At 44.8% G+C, this 20,278-nt stretch overlaps 1 protein-coding gene across 3 annotated transcripts in view; it reads left to right on the forward strand.

Moving 5' to 3' along the window:
• LOC310684993 (thyrotropin-releasing hormone receptor-like) overlaps window positions 1-17,159 on the forward strand; it is a 35,591-nt gene extending 18,432 nt beyond the window's left edge. For 2 of the 3 annotated variants that reach the window (XM_083456507.1, XM_083456506.1), the window contains one exon: window positions 1,396-2,886. In XM_083456507.1, coding sequence (XP_083312633.1) covers window positions 1,396-1,815 — 420 coding nt within the window. In that variant the 3' untranslated portion in view covers window positions 1,816-2,886. Of the gene's footprint in view, window positions 1-1,395; window positions 2,887-16,800 lie in introns of those variants that run through there. The other variant, XR_014515016.1, reaches the window with a different exon arrangement.
• The last annotated feature ends 3,119 nt before the right edge of the window (window positions 17,160-20,278 follow it).

Below are 20,278 nucleotides of genomic sequence, written 5' to 3' on the forward strand. Positions count from 1 at the left end.
TCCATGAGTCTGCCCAATTCTCATTTAGAGCTGTCCAAATTGGTGGCCATCACTGTCTCCCATGGGAGCGAGTTCCATAGTTTAACTGTGCGCTGAATGAAGAAGTGCTTTCCTTTCTCTGTCCTGAATCTTCCAAAATTCAGCTTCATTGAATGGCTGTGTCTTCTAACATTTCTCTATCAACTCCCTCCATGCCACAAAAAGAAGGGTTGAGAGGGAGAGGGGGGGGGAAAGCAAAACTCTTAGCTGCAAAGCTCTTGTAATGACCAGCCGAAATGGAACATTTTGTAAAAGAGGAGCCAAAAGTTCTTAGTCTTCCAAGTGAGCGAGTGGAGAGACCTTGCAGTTCCATCTCTCCCTGTTTACACACAGGAAAGGAGTGCTCTAAGGTAGCAATGGTCGAATGGTGATGCAAGGGCTGCATTTGGACCCCAGGCACTAAGCAAATAAGAAACAGCCCTACTGACTTGGATTATTATTATTTTTTAACTGAATGCTTTGCAGCATGCTGCTTCCCACAGCAGCCAAAAGAGGCTTTCAGGATACCCTCCAGCAGAGGCACGAGAGGAAGAGCCATCTCCCTCGTTGTTGCTCCCCAGCAAATAGTATTGTGAGATAGACTGCCTCTGAAAAGAGAGGCTCCAGATTTCATAGCAAATGGCCATACAATGGATCTCTCCTTCTCTGTGAGTTTGTCCCATGCCCTTTTTATTTGCTCATATCTATTTATTAAAATTGATATACTGCTTAATTGCAAATAAATAAATCTGAAAGTGATTTACAAAAAGAATAAAACAATGAGATTATCAGTAAAAGCAACTATTTAAAACATTCAAAACTAATTAAAATCTACAATAAGCTAAAAATCAGATTTATTCATGCATTTAAATTGAGCATTTAAAATCCAGGTGCAAGAGTGAAATTAAGTGTCAAGACTATCCTGAGACCACAATACACTTTGGTTATCTTGCAGTTATGCAGCACAAGTAAATCTGTATCATGTGCAAGGGAAGCGCCACCATCTCCTTCAAACCTGAAGGACCTTCAAACCTATAGAGGCATGTTCTCAGTCTCAGTACGGCTCAGTTTCTGCACAGATATTCATCATCTGCCAAATGCAGGTTGCTCTTAGATGCCCATTAAACATACAAGGTTGCAGAAAATTTACTTTTGCTGCATAAATCTTGTCAACACGAAGAAAATGTATGCAATATAAAAATGGCCTGTCTCATTCCTACACCTGTCAGGAACAGATCCTGGCAACATGTAGAATTGGTGTAGAATTTTCTGATCTATGACATCCCAAACAGGCAAGCAAATGGAAAAAGCAACTGAAAACCTGCAACTTGTTAAAGACATCCAAGCCACCTCTCTCTTTTTTTGGCTCCTCTGCAGGTGACCAAAATGCTGGCCGTGGTGGTGGTCCTCTTTGCCCTCCTCTGGATGCCCTACCGGACTCTGGTGCTGGTGAACTCCTTCATGGAGCGCCCCTACCTGAACCGCTGGTTCATCCTCTTCTGCAGGGTCTGTGTCTACGCCAACAGCGCCATCAACCCCATCATCTACAACCTCATGTCCCAGAAGTTCCGCCTGGCCTTCAAGAAGCTCTGCAAGTGTGGGAAGGTGGAGCAGCAGCCAAGGCACAGATTCTACACAGCCTCCAGCATGAAGAAGGAACCTGACGCCCACCCGCATGGGGACATCAAGGCTAAGGGGCCACCGTCCCCAGGAGGAGGCGAAGAGGAGGACTTGCCTGCTTTGGAGCAGGTGCCTGCACCTGAGAAAGAGAAGGAGCCGTATTTCAGCGTGCTCTAAATGCCCCAGTTCCCCTTGCCTGGCTCCTTTCTCACTTCCCAGTAAAGGACTTGCTTTACTTCTCCTAGTAAACTAGATCTATAGGAAGGGAGGAAGCTGACTTAGACCAAGTCAAACCACTGGTTTATCCAGCTCAGAATTGCCGACACTGACTCAGTTTCTACCTGGAGATGCCAGGGATTGAACCTTCTGCATGCAAAGCAAGTGATCTCACTGAGCCATGACACTTCCTTTAAATATAATAAGATCTCGTGGTTCTTGTTTAAATAGGAAGAGAGGAATTTGCCTTCTACTGAGTCAATCTGTCTCAGGATTGTCTTCACTGGCTGGCAGAGGCTGCCCAGGATTTCAGACTGGCGACATTCCCAGCCCTATGGGGAGATGCTGGGGAATGGGCCTGGGATCTTCTGCATGCCAAGCAGGTGAGCTATGGTAACTGCAATATAGGAAGTTGCCTTACTGAGTCAGACCCATGGCCCATCTAGCTCAGTCCTGTCTATGCTGACTCACAGTGGCTCTTGAGGGCATGATGCAGGGGGCTCTTCCAGACCTGCCTGGAAATGCCAGAATCGAGCCTGGGACCATCTGCAGGCAAAACTGGTGCCCTGAGCAACCCCCGAGCCAAATTTCAGGAGCCCAAATCACTGTTCACCCACCATTTTGAATAGAATTGTGTTTCTGACTCTGGGAAGGAGTTTGTCAGGGCTGGAGCCCTGCTACGAGTTCTGTACTCAGGACCTAAAGGATGCTGGGCCAGAATCAGGACTGTGTACCAGCTCCACCCCAGCTCCAAGGAAACGAGAGAGAGCTGCAAGGGGACAGACCACACCAGCCAAGGAAGCCTCCTGGCAGTGAGAGGCCAGGGCAAGCCAGCTGATGCTCCTGGATAAAAAGCTGGCATCTTAAGCTTGTGCACAGGTCTGAGCTGAGTACCTAGAGACCGTACATTTCCCCTTGCTACCCAGGTATGAGAGAGCTGCAAATGGGGGAAGAAGAAGGTACAAACCCCTCCTTGAAAAGGGTCACTCCATAGTCCACTGACCATGACTTGCTTTGGCCTCTTTGATATACGGGAGAGGGGGGGGAATGATAGATAGATGATAGATAGATAGATAGATAGATAGATAGATAGATAGATAGATAGAGATAGATGATAGATATTTCTCCTTTTTATTTGCCTTGCTGCTCCAGAAGCAAGGGACAAGGTGTGCTTAACTCTCTCTGCTCCCATCTCCCTCAAACTGGTACCCTCCAAAGGTTTGGGACTCCAGTTTCCATCAGTCCCTGCCAGCATAGCCAGTGGTCAGGGATGCCAGTGATGTGTGGAGGGCATCCCAGGTTGGGAAAAGCTGCTCTCAAGGCTGCAGACAGGTTGTGCTGGAATTATCTTGCTGGTCTTACAATGGGCAGAAACACAGTTGCATCACAGGCCTGAATTGTGATTCCTACATGGCAGGGGGTTAGGTTGGATGACCCTTTGGGGTTCCTACAATTCTATAAGTGCAAAGTCACCCAGAAGGTGCTCAGTTCAACAGGGACAAGCTGTCTGAAACAGCAGCATCTAAACCTTTGCAACTCAGCCTTTGAACTGATATGTACCCTTTTCCACCCACATCTAGGAATGAGTCAAGGGTGGCCTTTAAGAAAATGTTTTCTGAGATATTTGGTGACTTGAATTGGGTAACTACTGGGCATAGCATTGCATGGCAACAGACACAGAATAAAATGTTACAAGGCTTCAGTGGTAGACTGTAGCATCCATTGGGGGCAGGACAGGTGCCCTGGTGCCATCCACATGTTGCTGGACCACAATCCCCATCAGTCTCAGCAAAAGATGATGGGAATTGTAGTCCAACATCTGGATGACCTCACATTGCCTTTTCTGGATCAGGGGGAAGGTGTACACATGATGGTGGCAAAGTAGACTCTGGAAAGTAAACGCTATTGTGCAAGTTGCCGGTGACTCATTTCTGCTCACTTTGAGCTAAGAGAGTCTGTCTACTGGTCCAGTAAATGCTTCCGCTGCGCCACCAGCAACAGCTCTCTTTGCAGAGCATTAATTAAGTCCAGTGCAGAGATTCTTGTTGCAGTACAAGCTCCAAAGTCTCAGCAGCAAAAAAAATGACGACACAGGGAAGCCTGTCTTTCCAAAGACAGGTTTATTGCAGAAAGATAACACCTCCGGAGCATTCAGACATTTTCTGCTTCACGCCCAGCACTCCCCACACACGGCAGAGAAAACAAACACTCTTTATATACTGAGCAACTTAACAACTTAACGAGCTTGACTACTTAAAGTCACATGACATTGCTAATTTGCCAGCGTCTTAGGTTTCACACCCTAACACCCCCTCTCGCTGGCAATACAAAAACAAAAAATTACTTCAGACCCATTTCTTTACAAAAGTTTTCATGCCGCTGAAACCCAAGCGGTTTTGTAAAACCATCAGCTTGATTTTCATGACTGGGACAGTAATTTAATTTAACAATTCCTGCTTTTACCGTTTGACAAACATTTTGAAAGCGGATATCCAAATGTTTTGTACGACCTTTAAACTGCCCATTTTGTGCTAACTTAAGACACGGTTGATTATCACCCCATACAGTGATTGGAGTGATGGCCTTTTCATACATCTCTTGTGCCAAGCATTTGTAAAATTCTAGATCTCTACATAACTCAGATAAGGCACAGAACTCAGCTTCTGTTGACGACAAAGCAATCAGGTTCTGTTTCTTGGATCTCCACCCAATCAGAGAGTTACCAAATTTTATTACACAGCCAGACACTGATTTTCTATCTTTTAAATTTGCCCAATCACTATCTGCCCAACAAGTAATCTGTGCTTGTCCTTCTGAAGATAATTCAAGGCAAAAATCTTTGGTGTATTGTAAATATCTTAACACTCTTTGAATTCCTTTCCATGCATTTACACTAGGTTTTGAAGCTTCTCTGCTGAGTAAGTTAACAGCATAAGCAATATCTGGTCTACTCCATTGCGAAAGATGAAGTAAGCTTCCCAGTGCTGACTGAAAGATTTCAGCACGCTTGAATTCAGCACTATCCCTGAACTCATTGTCTTTTACAAAACCCATTTCCATTGGTGTTCTAACACCTGCACACTCCATCATGCCAAACTTTTTCAACATTTGCAATATCTTGCCTTTTTGATTCAGTAGAAAACTGCCATTTTTGGTCCTATCTATCTGAACACCAAGATAGACCTTCACATCACCAAGATTCTTAACTTTGAAGTGTTTATTTAACTCTTTGGCTAGTTTTTTTACTTGTTCTTGTGTCTTTGAAGTATAAATCAGGTCATCTACATAAACAAGCAAAGATTCTTGAGCATCTCCTGAACCTCTGAAATATAAGCAATTGTCAGCCTTGCTCCTGCTAAAACCAATGCCTACCAAAACGTCATTCAAACACTCATTCCAATTATGAGCAGATTGCTTGAGTCCATAAATAGATTTATGTAGTTTCCATACCTGATTTGATTTACCAACTTTCAATCCTGGCGGTAGCTCCATATAGAGCTCTTCAGCCAAGTCTGAATGAAGATAAGCTGTAGAGACATCAAATTGATTCACTTTAAACCCTTTCTGAGCTGCAACTGCTAATAGTGCCCGTAGGGTTTCACTCCTTGAAGTGGGTGCATAGACTTCAGAATAATGTAACCCCTTTCTTTGTGTAAAACCTCGAGCTACAAGTCTTGCTTTGCACTCTGGTTTCCCCATCACTGTTGTCTTTATCCTGTACACCCACCTACAACTTACTGCCTTGGTACCTTCTGGCAGTTTGGTGATGGAAAACACACCCAGTTCTTTCATAGAATTCAACTCCTTTTGCATGGCCTCACGCCACCTACTGGCCTCCTCCTGGGGTAATTGCTCAACCTCCTCAAAACTTTCAGGTTCGCAATTTGCCAAACCAGCCCAAACACTAATAGCTTGGTACCTATCAGGAGGTTTACCTTTGTTGGCACGCTTGGAACGCCTTAACAGTTCCTGCGATGTTCCTTCAGTTTCCCCCTCTGACTCAGAATCACTAGTCGTCACCTGTTTGTCACTAGTAGTCACCTGTTTGTCACTAGTAGTTGAAGAACTTTCTGATTCTGACTTTACACGTCTCTCTTGCTGTACAGGTGAACTTTTAGAGCTAGAAGATTCTGACTTTACAGACTTGGGTGAACTAGACGATTTCTCACCCTCGTCCTCAGACTTAAATTCCTCAGCCTGTTCTGGAACTAATACCTGCCCTGGGGCCTGAGTTTCATTGTTACTGTCCACCACATCAAATAGTATGTCAGGATTTCCATGAATTTTATTCCAACCATCCTGTTCACAAAATTCCGCACTTCTGCTGATTGTGATTTTCGTTTGATTGCCTTCTACATTCACAAATCTCCAACCTTTTGTGTTTGCTTGATAACCACAGAAAAACATTTCTTTAGACCTAGGATCGCCTTTCCTACGTTGTGCCCTAGGCACCAGCACATAAGCACGACATCCAAAAACTCTTAGATGATCAATTTTTGGTTTTTTTCCAAATAGCATGAAGTAAGGAGTGTTGCCTACTGTGCTATTGTACACTCTGTTAAAAGTATAATTCGCATACAGTGCAGCCTCAGCCCAAAAACGCTGTGGAAGTCCAGAATCAAACAGCAAAGCAGCAATGGCTTCCTGTAATGTTTGAAATTTTCTTTCGGCAACTGCATTCTCCTGTGGTGAATAGGGATTGGTAAGTCTATGAACTATACCTTTCCTTTTTAACCACGTCTCCAACGTGTGGTTCACATATTCCCCACCACGATCTGATTGTATTTTACGTACCCTGGTGTCAAATTTACATTCAACTTCTTCAATCCAATCCATCAGGATGGAAGCTGCTTGTGATTTTTCTTTCAGAAAGAAAACCCAACTAGCTCTTGAAAAATCATCCACCAAAATTTGCATAAATCTCGCACCTCCAAGCGATTTGACTGGCATAGGGCCACACATGTCTGTGTGCACAAGTTCAAAGGGTTTCTTGCTTACTCTATCAGATCTAGGATAGTTACATGTCTTAACCTTAGCATGTTTACAAGCACAACAATCCAGAAAATTTGGACAGGGTTTAATGTTACACTCCTCAGCTAAATCTGGCATCTTGCTTACATACTTAAAGCATATATGAGCTAACCTTCTGTGTAGTAGATGTACACAACCTGTATGAGGAGCCTTATTTACACACTTAGCTTGCGCTTCACCTGTTGAACATCTACCTGCTGCTAACTGCTCTTCATCCAAAACAAAAAGCCCATCCTCACAGGGAATTTTAACTAGCTCCTTCCCCTGTTTTGAAATGGTGCACACATCATTTTCAAACTCAACCTTAAAACCACTTTTTACCAGGCATGACACACTCAAAAGTCCATTCTTCATTCCTGGAAGAACAAAAACAGGAAGGTTAGTTTGCAAACAGTTAACATAAATTGTGCCTTTAAGGTTCATTTCTCGTTTACTATTGTCTGCTATAGTCACGGTTTTTGCAACTGGCAATGTCTTGCAGTTCATCAAGCTGCCACTAGATGTCGCTGGAACTAAACTGTGACTTGCTCCACTGTCAATTATCCACTTCAAGGTTTGTTGGCTCCTTTTAGGACTCTGTTGTGCTGCCATTGCAGATAGTCCCTTATCAGCACCTGCTCCCCCTCTGGATCGTTGATTCTTGTAGTTCTCACGTCGTCTTCCCCTGTAGCTCCGGAAACTGGCCTTGGACTGTTGAAATTCCTGTTGCTTTTCTGGACACTTTGCTATCAAATGAAACCTGCTGCCACATCGAAAACATGACTTGCTGGCCATAGCAGACACTTGTGAGGCTTCCTTACAGCTCTGCCTGCTAGTTCCCTCACGCTGGGAATTATCTGAACATCCAACCCTTGGGGTATTTGAATTATCAATACGTTTTCGATGATGTTGATATTCTTGCTCACACAATCTACCAGTCACATAATTCATATTCAGCTGGTCCTCTGGCAAAACTTGTAAAGTTAGTACTAAGTTTTCAAACCCTGCATGCAGGCTGCTAAGCAGAGTATAAACTTTAATATTTTCAGGAAAATTCACACCTAGAGATGACAGTCGGTTGAAATACTCAGTCATCTGTGACGTGTGTTCAACCACACTATCCCCTGGCTTCAGTTTCAACTCATACAAAGCACGTATAATGTTCACCTTCTCTCCGGGCGTGGCTCTATGGTGAATTCGCCTAAGAGCTTCCCAAATTTCAAATGCAGATCTTAAATTTTCCACATGAGGTAATTGGGAATCGTCTATCGATACCATCAACATGCATCTAGCTTTAGTGTCCATTTTATCATGTTCCCTGTTCTGAGCATGTGCAGCAGCCTGTTGCTCTGCTGTGGCATCTGCTGCAACAGCCACAAACGGCTTTCGCCTCTGGACATAGTTAGCCCACACTTCTTTGGCTTCCAACCAGACTTGAGCCCTCTTAGACCACTGCACGTAATTAGCAGAGTTCAACTTTGTAAAGGGAACCTGGAAATTTTCCACTGCCATTCTTGGGGTCTGCTGCTACTCCCTCTGTGTGCCCTTGCTTCTCTTTCCCCTTGGGATTTGTTTTACTCACTTTTCAGACGCCTCCAGCCTCTCAGTTCCTTTAAGAGCTGGATTTACGACCAAGCCGGTCTTCTCTCATCCGAAAGCTGCTTTCACTTTCTCTGCACACAATACAGCTGTAGAAACGTAGAAGGATCCATAACCTAAGAGAGTCTGTCTACTGGTCCAGTAAATGCTTCCGCTGCGCCACCAGCAACAGCTCTCTTTGCAGAGCATTAATTAAGTCCAGTGCAGAGATTCTTGTTGCAGTACAAGCTCCAAAGTCTCAGCAGCAAAAAAAATGACGACACAGGGAAGCCTGTCTTTCCAAAGACAGGTTTATTGCAGAAAGATAACACCTCCGGAGCATTCAGACATTTTCTGCTTCACGCCCAGCACTCCCCACACACGGCAGAGAAAACAAACACTCTTTATATACTGAGCAACTTAACAACTTAACGAGCTTGACTACTTAAAGTCACATGACATTGCTAATTTGCCAGCGTCTTAGGTTTCACACCCTAACAGCTAGGTTCCCCTTGACACTGGAGCTGTCCAGTAGGACACAGCAAAGAAACTAGCCAGCCAAGGACAGCCAGGCTTTATAGAGCTGCCCCAGCAGCTTGTGCAAACCTAGCTGGGGCAGCAGGTGTTTTCAATGCTGCTGTCTGTCCAGGGTCCTAAGCCCTGGATTGGAAATATGACCACCCTGGGACCTGCTGGCGAAGGGAGGGTAATAAAATTAAATATACAGTGGTACCTCGGGTTAAGTACTTAATTCGTTCTGGAGGTCCATTCTTAACCTGAAACTGTTCTTAACCTGAAGCACCACTTTAGCTAATGGGGCCTCCTGCTGCCGCCGCGCCGCCGGAGCACGATTTCTGTTCTCATCCTGAAGCAAAGTTCTTAACCTGAAGCATTATATCTGGGGTTAGCGGAGTCTGTAACCTGAAGCGTATGTAAGCTGAGGTACCAATGTAATTAGAATGATGATAATGATAATGCAAACATGCCCATGCTGGAAGTAGGGTGTGTGTGATGGGACAGGGAAGAAAGCACTGGCCCCACCTTATATAAACAGTCAAACCAACAGCTAGAGGTTGAGCAGCAGCCTTGTAATTGGAAAGCTCCACAGCCCATGAAACTTTGAAGCCCTTCGTATAGCATGGGAGGAAAGCTAAACAAAATAGATAAGTATTTCAGAATTTGGAGAGAGACACCAGGCAAAGACTGTGAGTGATGTAACTCTGTACACACAGAGAGGTGGATAAGAGAGAATGGAACCACGGAGAGTATATAAGATTTAATTAAATGCGGTGGAAAAACAATTATCATTTGAAACTTGCATTTCTGGGGTTGGAACTTTGTGCAAGAATAACATCCTCACTGGGTCTCCTCTAAAGCCCAGAGGCAAACTCAGGATTCTGAAGGAACCTGTGTTGCTGCAATTTGTTGTCCACCTCTTAAAGAGAAAGTTAAACTGGCAAACAAGTTCATGGAGGAGAGGGCTATCAATGGCTGCCAGCTAAGATGCCTATGTTCTACCTCCACTGTTGGAGGCAGGATGCCTATGAATGCCAGGTGCTGGGAATCCCAGGTGGGGAGAGGGCTCTTGTGCTCAGGTCCTGCTTGCATCTGGGTGCCCACTGTCAGAACAGGATGCTGGACTAGATGGGCCATTGGCCTGATCGAGAAAGCTCATCATATGTTCTAAATGACCACCCTGTCTTGAGATCACAGTCAACAGCAAGTGGAAGGTGGGTGTTCTAGAAAAACTAGGGAACCACTGGGAACAACCTGTCCCATTGCTTAATTTCAAAAGAGTAACGCTGCAGAGTAAAAAATGAAGGAAAGCATCAAAGGATGCCAGGGAGAACAGTTTTTTTGTTTGTAGGTTTGTTAACAACTACTCTTTGTCAATGGGATTTCCCCACCTCTTTCAAAACAGAAAAGTTCACCTCTCATTGTCTGCTTTCTGCTCTTTGGTAAGGATCCCCTGCCCCCACGCAAAGAAATCCAAAGACTCTCAGAATATACTCCCAACGCTTTCTAAAATGTCAGTCCTCAGACCTACCGAATCAAAACGGCATTAAGCATGCTGGCTCCAACTCAGAAGCTACAGCTGATGAGCAATTTATTCCTCCCAGGCATAATTCAGTATGGAAGTTCAAAAGAAAAATCACTTATTTACACCTCCCTCCCACAAGACTGGAAAGAGACAGAGAGTGCTAGCTTGTGGTCTCCAGCTCAAAGTTGATTTCCATTGCCACACTCGTGCATGAGCTTTATTTGAAAATGTATAATGCTCTTTAATCTTGGTTATTGTAGGCCAAATGATTTATGCACACTAAATATGCGAAGTGAGTACTCTTTCTCTTCTCATTGCATAGATGAACATATCATCTTAGAAACGACCAGTATGATTAGCTTTCTATTGCTCCATTGGTGGGGATGTAGGGGAGGTGCACAGCTTGTTGTGTGGCAGTGGAAATCTCCCCTGGCTTTAGGAATTGGGACCAAAATTGTAGCCAAGGGCTAAACTAGTTATGATGATCTTAACTGTGATTAATTAGATGAGTGTAATGAATGCGAACATTATTTTTTTCTTGGTCATGTAAATATCAGCCACCAGGAAATCTGAACAACCCCAAGATCATGAGGAGTATTATTTTTTAAAAAATTATTTTATTATTGTGGAGGAAAAGTGGGAAATAAACGTAATAAGAAACTCCCATCATCCCCAGCTAGCATGGACAAGGGTCAGGGAAGAGGGGAGTTGTAGTCCAACAACATCTGAAAGTTATCACTACGGCTGCATTGAGGACATCCTGCTTTAGTCTATCCATTTTCAATGCCAGAGAGCTCCAGGCCTATCTTTAAGACAGGGGCCACAACAGAAAAGGTCCTGCCTTATTTACCAATGCTTATTTTGTCTTGCTTGAAAAGATTTCTACCCTGTCTTTCCACCAGTAGCTCTTCAAGGGAACTAATTTGTTTTTGTATTATTATTTATTATTATTATTTATTGAATTTATCTACCACCCAATACCCAAAAGTCTTGTAGCTTTTATCTAACAGCTATAAGATATGCACAACCGAGACTCACCTCAATATCTGATGGGAAGGCGGGGAATACATATGGAAAATCTAGTTTTCAGGGTCAGTGTTGTCTTGGGAAGAATGCCAGGGGAATCTACAACACCTGAGTGAAAATATGCAGGAGGAAGAGGAATGTGAAGTTTGCTAGAACCACCACAAGCTGATCCAGCCCCATGTCAGACTCAGCAGAGCCCCCAAAGTTCAGCAAGTTCAGAGAGTAATTGGGTGTATAATAAATTTAATAAATATGCTTACTATGACAATACACATAGGTTAGCCTGTTGGGATACTGTCCGGGAGACAGGGGCATCAGGCAGGCCCCCAGCTGGCTCCAGCCACCGGCCGGCAGCCGGGTGATCTCCAGGTCACGGAACAGCATCAATCAATCAGTGACTCGCTTGAGCCTCAGTAGCCTTCTGAAGCTACCAAGCACGCTAATTAGCAGAGTGAATAAATCTCCACAACGGAAGTGGTGTAATAATGTGTAATAATAATGTGTAAGCATTATTTACAGCATTTATTCAGCATAGTTCAGGAACAAAGGAAAAACATGTCTGCTTCCCTTTGTGTCCAGCAAAACAGCAATACAAAAGCAATATACAAACAGAAGTTCCCAGTGAGCCTGTGCTGGAAGTAAACAGGCATGTGACACAACAGTCATGCCTGTTCCTTTTAAGGTGGAACGGAACTATATCCTAACATAGCCCAGTGGTGTGGTGGAGCAGGAACAGGAACAAGGAGCACCAAGGTAACTGATGGATGTTCCTTGCTCTGGCAAGTGGATGAGGTGATAATGAGCCTTTCAAGCTTTGCTATTGTTTGTGACATGTAGAGGAAGAGGAAGAGGAAAATAATCAAGCAGAGATTGGGTACTACTTCTTCTCTTCAGTGGCGTTCTGACTTCAGCCCAGCTTAAAAGGTAACACTTCTTTGTAAGACTGTATCTTGAATTAAAAGCTAAAGGTTGCATTTCAGGTGGCTGAAGACCTTTTGCTAAAGATAAATGCATTTTACAAGCTGAAACTATACACAACCAGAAGGACCACTGAGTCCAACGGAGCTTACTCCCAGGAAACTACAGGATTGCAAGCGTGCCAGATGACGCCACTTATAATAGAAGAATGTTAGAAGATCCTGTCTGCTGCATCAGGCCAATGGTGCATCTAATTCAGCATCTCACAGCAGCCAACCAGAGGCCCCAATGGGAAGCCTGCAAGCAGGACCCGACTGCAACAGCAATTCTTCCCACTTGTGATTGCTATTCAGAGGCACATTGCTTCTGATTTTAGAGATGACATAGCCACCGTAAATATTTCATTTTGTTTCCAAGACAATATGATCCCAGGACAAGTTGCGACACAATAGAACAGTAACACAACAACACAGCAATAAAAGCAAATCAACATAACTCATAAAAGCAATTAAAAACCCAACATCATTAAGCACACCTGGGGAGCCACAACCAGAACGCATCACTTGTAGCTGCAGCAGAATTCCTAACTGTGCCCCCTGCCCAAAACACAGGCAGACTGGTGAGTTTTCATCTGGCTCTAAAATGACAAAATTTTCTGTGCTAGTCGTCCTGGGGCTTAAATGTTACTGAACTACAACTCCCATCATCCTTAGCCAGCTTAGCCAATGGTCAGGGATGATGGGAGCTGTAGTTTAACAAAATCTGGAACTCCATGGTTGAAGAACACTGCTCTGTGGGAAGGGGGCTCCACAGGTGGGGTTCCATCAGACAGGAAGTCCTATTATATGTCCATTCTTAATACTATTCTGCCAACAGAAGGTAGTTGAGCTCCAGATTGCAAACCACAGAGTGGCTGGTGTAAGGAGAAGTGTGCATTCTGGTATTTGAGTTCCAAGGGCTAGTAGCTACACATAGTTTGACCCCCTGTGAATTTGTCTAATCCCCCTTTAAAGCCATCTGGTTTGGTAGCCACCTTGACATTTTGTTGCCAAGTGCATCACATTTCTTAAAGGCCATTCTAAAAACGAAGGGTTTTTACACTGCCTTCTAGAACATCCGCACAGCTGGGCTCAAGGGAGACGGGGAGAGAAATTGGTGCTACTGCAGTAAACATTGGCAGTAGGCGAGCTCAGGCAAAGGGCACCGGGGCCTGAAGGCCAGCAAGGAACTGCTCCTTTGGCATTTCGAAAGGTGGAAGGAGTGTTTTTGAAAAAGGTTTGCCATGGTTTGAGAAAAACAGAATCCTTTGCTGAGAAAAGCTGTTCTGGAGGATTTTGCACTAAGTTACAGGCTCCGAGATGTCACCAAGCTGGGTTTCCTGTTTGTTGGGTGTTAATTAGTGGGATGAACAAATCTTCTTCTGCAATTAACCTAGAGCAGCCTTCCCTGACCTAGCACTTCCTAGATGCTTTGCCCCACAATTCCCATCTGCCACAGCCAGCAGAGCTTACAGGCAGTGGCGTAGCGTGGGGGGTGCAGGGGGGGCCGGCCGCACTGGGCGCAACATTTGGCGGGGGGCGCGCTCGCACTCGCAGCTCTCTGAGTGCTAAAATCCTTGGGTTAGGGGGCGCAAATTACTTGCCTTGCCCCGGGTGCTGACAACCCACGCTACGCCACTGCTTACAGGAGGTGTATTCCATTTCATCCAGAACACAGTTTCCCTACCAAACGAGGAAGACACCAAACTGCACTTTTGTAGCAAGATCTGCCATTGGAAGCAGGATTTTGAAAAGACAATTCCCTACCATGAACATTCAAACTCTCTGCTAAAAAAGTTAGTGGAAATGTTTCTCCTTGAAACACAGCAGCAAAGACGCGCAACTGTTTCGCAGAAGGGTTTTTAAAAACCATTCTAATTACCAGCAGCTGGGCAGGATATGTTTGTGGAAAATGTTCTAGGCTGAAAAGGTTTAAAAAATAATAACCAGAAAGTATTTACATGAAGCTAAAAACCATTTGAGACATTTCCTCATCACTTCCTCACCAACCCTTTAAATACTGTAATTTAGTGCTTCGTTTTCAGTAGGTCAAAAAGAAATGCCAGCTGGCTCGCTCCTAATGCATGCCCTGTTCTTCAGTCAGAAAGGCCGTCAGAGTGGTTTGCAGATGAACAAAAACAACACGGTCCCTTCACTGAGGCTTACAATCTGAAAAGGCATGTCATGAAAGAAAAAAGGGATGAGGAGAGGAGAGGAAAACAAGCAAAATTGGCTACCAAATTATTGATTTTACAAGGTTCTATTTCATGACCGAAAGGGACGTGGGTGGTGCTGTGGGTTAAAGCACAGAGCCTAGGACTCGCCGATCAGAAGGTCGGCGGTTTGAATCCCCGCGACGGGGTGAGCTCCCGTTGCTCGGTCCCTGCTCCTGCCAACCTAGCAGTTTGAAAGCACATCAAAGTGCAAGTAGATAAATAGGTACCGCTCTTGTGGGAAGGTAAACGGTGTTTCGATGTGCTGCTCTGGTTCTCCAGAAGCGGCTTAGTCATGCTGGCCACATGATCCGGAAGCTGTACGCCGGCTCCCTCGGCCTATAGAGCGAGATGAGCGCCGCAATCCCAGAGTCGGTCATGACTGGACCCAATGGCCGGGGGTCCCTGTACCTTTATTTCATGACCAGCTCAGATGGAAATGGGCTCTTCATAGCTGAAAAAAACAGGACTTGAGACACAGCCTGGTGTTGACCCATCTGTTCCTGGAAGTGACTGTAATGCAGCCAGAAGCTGCTGGCCTTACAGAGTGGGGCCTCAGCCTTCTGAGGTCCAGCTGGAATCTGCTGCCTTCTCATCAGTCCTGCTGTGGATTGTGACTGTATCATAAGGTAGTCAAAGATACCTTCATCATCCCATGTATTAACAGGCCAGAGAATAATATAATCAAAAGGTCTTCCACTTTGTCTGGTTCTCTACTCTGCACCCCAACGCTTAGCATAATGCTTAGGCTCGGCTTGCCTGGAACATCTAAAACTGCGCATTACTGCCCAGAGGTGCTGGCACAAAGCTGCAAATGACAAGGCTGTGTGTGCTTTTCATTTACAGCCAGAAACAGGCAAAAGAAAATGAGTTGTCATACTGTCTCACAACCCCAATTAAGCAGAGTGGCTTTTCCTGATGAAAACTGTAATTAGCAGCTGCCGACGATGGCAAGAGAGGTAAGCCCAGTTGTATTGTGGTGCATCCAGTGGAGGCAGGGACAGAGAGGGTGGGTAGTCTGCAGCAAAACAGTTTTCCGTACAGAAGGGCTGTTATGTGTTGATGAAGTGGCCCCTCATCACTCAGAGAGAACCAGCCAGCTCTGAATGTGTCCGCTCCAGGGATGGCACCCCCTCACAAACTGTAATTATTTGCTTGTCACCACCGCCTGAGCCGTGGCTCTCGTGTGAAGTTTGAGTACACTCAGATAATCATTTCCTGTGTTAGCTGCCTGCGGAAGGCAGAAAGGCAGGGGTCATCCTTGGTCAAGGATGCTCAGGAGCAGGAGGGAATGGCGGGGAGCATGACTTTGTGTGATCAGATCCTGCTTGTGGGTTTCCCACAGGCTTCTTGGTGGCCACTGTGAGAACAGGATGCTGGACTTAATGGGCCCTTGGTCTTGATCCAGCGGGCTTTCCTTATGTCCTTACATATATATTTTTTGGTGAGCTTGGGACCAGGCTGTGACTTGATGCTTGATATTTCTTGAAGCATTGCTTCCCAATGAGCTTAGCTGAGTTACACTGGAGTGACCTGCATGCATTGCGATAATATTCCAGTGGGGAGAAGTTCGTATTTTGCTGCTCTTTTCTTTCTCTTACCTGCCCTTCACTACAAGGCCCCTGGGGGTGGTATGTGGGGAGGACAAAGATGGTGTGAATCAAGTCAATTTGCATCAGAATTTGCAGATTCCTGGGAGGTCTGATCTCTATATTCCCTGCTGTGTGCACAATGCAAGTCATACAACAAACAACTTTAAGGGAGGGGCTATTGAAAAGAGAATTGCATTGAAAAGAGAATGGCCCCTTTGTTGTGTTTTTATTATTGATGCTCCATTATGTGTTCTTAATGTTGTATACCACCCTGGGATCTTTTGATAAAGGGGGGTATATAAATTGTAAAACAACAACAACAACAACAACAACAACAACAACAACAACTAATAATAATAATAATAATAATAATAATAATAATAATAACAAACAGACGCGTCCTTTGGCCTTCAGGGGTGCTATAGATTCATGTCAAACCAGCCCCTGTGTGAGCTGGACAGGTTGTTGTAACTCAGTATTGAGCGTTGCTTATTAAGACTTTTCTTATTCTGAATTCAATAACTTTGCAGAGCGACCCAGAGGGGATTTCCTCAGGGATCCTGGTGGCAGCTGTGACTGTTGCCCTCCCATCAACTGGTTCAGCTTTTATTCCTGGGAGCTTTCAAAGCTGAATCAGAGACTGGAACTGACCCAATGACAAGGGAAATGTCCCAGTCCCCAGAGCGTTCCAGTGACAGAATAAGAACCTGAACCAAGCACATCATGTCTCCTCACCTTCCGCAAAGCACATGAAACAACAAACCTGACTGAAATGCAAGAATGCACATTCACATTTGATGCCAAAGTGTTTATGGTTGCTTTCTTTCACAACAGCCCTGTGAGGCAGATCCCCTGCTGTTCCTATTCTTGAGGGAAGTGAGACTGACAACATAAGCTTACACCATGAACCCCTGGCATTGCAGAATTCCTGGCAGAAATGAAGCTCAAAGCCAAGTCTAAAGCAAAGCAAATTCTGTATTTCATCACCTTTGTTGTGTTTTCCTTCCCAGCAATCGTGTGCAGTTGATCTTGGCTGTTCCCATTTTACCAATGGGAAGGGGAGACTGATCCTGTGTGTGTGGGGGGGGGTAGTTTATAAAAGAAAACCAGCCAAACCATTTCCTTTGCTAAGGTAATGACTTTGGAGTACTGTGATTAACAAATCCAAAGAGGTTGCCACGGAAACAAATGGGTGGGTCTCCCCCCCCCCCCCCGCTGGTAGGTAGAAGAACAACAGCCAAAGTTGGATGCTGGAAGGGGAGGATAGATGTTGGAACCTGGAGAGAGAGACACACATAGACATTTGCTCTGCAGTGGACTTTGGGGCTCCCCTGGAAAACTAAAGGGGAAGCAAGATCTATTAGGGTGCTGATGCTGTGAGCCCACCATGCTGTATTGAGGTTGCATATATGTGTAAATAAAACCATCTATCCTATCCACTGCCATCTCCACTGCCTTCATTTCAAGGAAAGTGAACCTCAGGTAAACACAGGCACCCCTGGAATCTCTCACTGCTTGGAGAATGGGGTAGCAATTAAAAGGTAAAAGGTAAAGGACCCCCGGACAGTTAAGACCAGTCAAAGGTGACTATGGGGTTGCGGTGCTCATCTCGCTTTCAGGCCGAGGAAGCCGGTGCTTGTCCACAGACAGCTTTCCAGATCATGTTGCCAGCATGTCTAAACTGCTTCTGGCACACAGAGGGCCCTGGTGAGTGCCAGAGCACATGGAAATGCTATTTACCTGCTTGCACTGGTATGCTTTCGAACTGCTAGGTTTCCAGAAGCTGGGACAGAGCAATGGGAGCTCACCCTGTTGCACAAATCTGAACAGCTGATTTTCCGATCAGCAAGCCCAAGAGGCTCAGTGGTTTAGACCACAGCACTACCCACATCTCAGGTAGCACATAACAACAGAGGGTCAAGTCTAAGCCTGGACTATCAAATTATGTCTGACTTAATGTACTAAACTAACAAAATAGGCAAATGGGCTGGGTTTGGGCAATAATCACCAAATATCAGGAATATCAGGTTGTCACACACACACACAACTTCATATTAAGTTAGACTCTTCTAAGTTAAAGTCTTTACATTTCTTTGATTGCTTCTGTTATTTTACTGCTCAGTGCCTGCTATTTTACTGTATTTTAAATCAGCTTTATTATTACATTACTTTCTTCTTAAATTGCTACAAGCTGCCTTGGATTTGCAGTATATAGCAAGGTGGTGTTTAAATGCAACACGGGACGTCCATTTATTGCAAGGAAAAGATGAAATGTCTGGGAGTTTGCAAAAGGGCATTTCAGAATCAACTTCAGACTGCCTGCCTGGGAGCCGCAGACAGCGTGGGCACAGAAGGGATGGCTGGCTGGCCAGCTGAAAGACAAGAGTGAGGGGAAGTAGCAAGTGCCAGTCCCTGGACACACAGGCTGTTGATAGGCTGCGTCTCACATCCCAGGAGCTGTCCTGTCCTAGCATGGCTCAAGGCTCTTGGGAAAAGCTGGGCTGAAGCAATGGCACTGACTGGTTCACTGGCAGGGTCACATCCAGAAGAAGAACAGAGTCATAGTCCAACAGAGCAGAGTCAAGCTTCCAGACAGTGGGTGCAAAGTAGCAGAGGTGCTCAGCAATAACACCACCAGCTACTACACCCAAAGCACCAGTGAGGAACAGATCCCTGCCATAGGCTTCCTGGATGATGTGAGGCTCCTTTCCAGAAGCTCCCAAGAGCTGCTGATGTACTTCAGGGCATAGCCCCTCCCTGCCAGCCAGTGAGCTGCTGCTGGGCAGGTACTACTGGGTCATATGCTTATTTTGGCAGTGGTAAGTGATGGCTCCATGGCAGTGGTAAGTGATGCAAGACTCATCCCTCCTGCTCTGCCCATTGAGCATTCAACAAAAGAGTTGCAGTACTTCCTCGTGATTCTCCTTTTCAGTTGCACATTGGAATTTCTTCTTAAGAATGGAGTAGGGGTGTTTGCCAGTGCTGCACCCCAAACAACGCATACCTATGCTTTGCAAATTAGGTACAACTTTAAGAGAGAGAGAGAGGTTATTCTGGTTCCGAAACTCAGGATTTTAAAGATAGATAGGATATTTGGCTGGGTCTGCAAAAAGGAAATGTATGGGAAGGAAAGCATCCGTGAAGTGGGAGTGCAGCAGCTTGGATAACAGGATGCACAGAATATGAGCTACGGATGAGGAGCAGGGAGGCTTGGAGGGCACTGAAGTCACGATTTGATATTGCCAAGCTGCCTTCTTAATTAGGGTGAGAAGGGGATTAGAATTTTGCTTTCCCTAAATTCTTTTTTTCCCCCACTTCTGAGTATCAGTTTATTTTTTTGTTTTGTTTTTAACCTTAATATACATTTATACAGGCCATAATAAAAATTATGCAACAGGATTTTGTTTTTGTTTTTCAGTTATTACGCTACGGGGAGTCAAGAATAAATGCATGCAGTTACAAAGAAGAGGTAGTAGAAACACAGTATTAAAGACCTTCTATGCCAAATTCTCCCATCAATCTCCAACTCTTCACTGTCATAATAAATTCATGGACAGTCCTAAACATGTATGCTAACCATCATTAGTGAAGATCATTCTTTTCTGAGTTAGTGCTGAACCCCTCATTTTAATGCTGGAGGTGTGGGTGGTGGAATGATCTGTGCAATTGCCCTTCACATATTTATTCAGCACTCTTCTACTCTGTTTTTCTAATTGTCCAAAAAGCCACAAATGGAACAAATAAAACTTTCCAAGAAGGAGAACATTAAGGGGCAAAAGACAGGTACAGCCATCTGATCCTATATTCATATGGAAAGTACTGACATCAGACTCTCACTAGCATTGTGAAGGATGAAAGCATAGCTTAATGGAAGATCACAGGGAGCTTGCAGCACCATACCGCTTCAAAAGGCAGCTCTGTGGGTTGCTGTCCATGGTACTGAACTGCAAAGGATGGAGGCTTGAGTTTTTCCAGACCACTGTTTTAACTGCGCATTAAGTCAACATA

The sequence above is a fragment of the Podarcis tiliguerta genome (genome assembly GCF_965153285.1).
Source record: "Podarcis tiliguerta genome assembly, chromosome: 8".
Taxonomy (NCBI): Eukaryota; Metazoa; Chordata; class Lepidosauria; order Squamata; family Lacertidae; genus Podarcis; species Podarcis tiliguerta.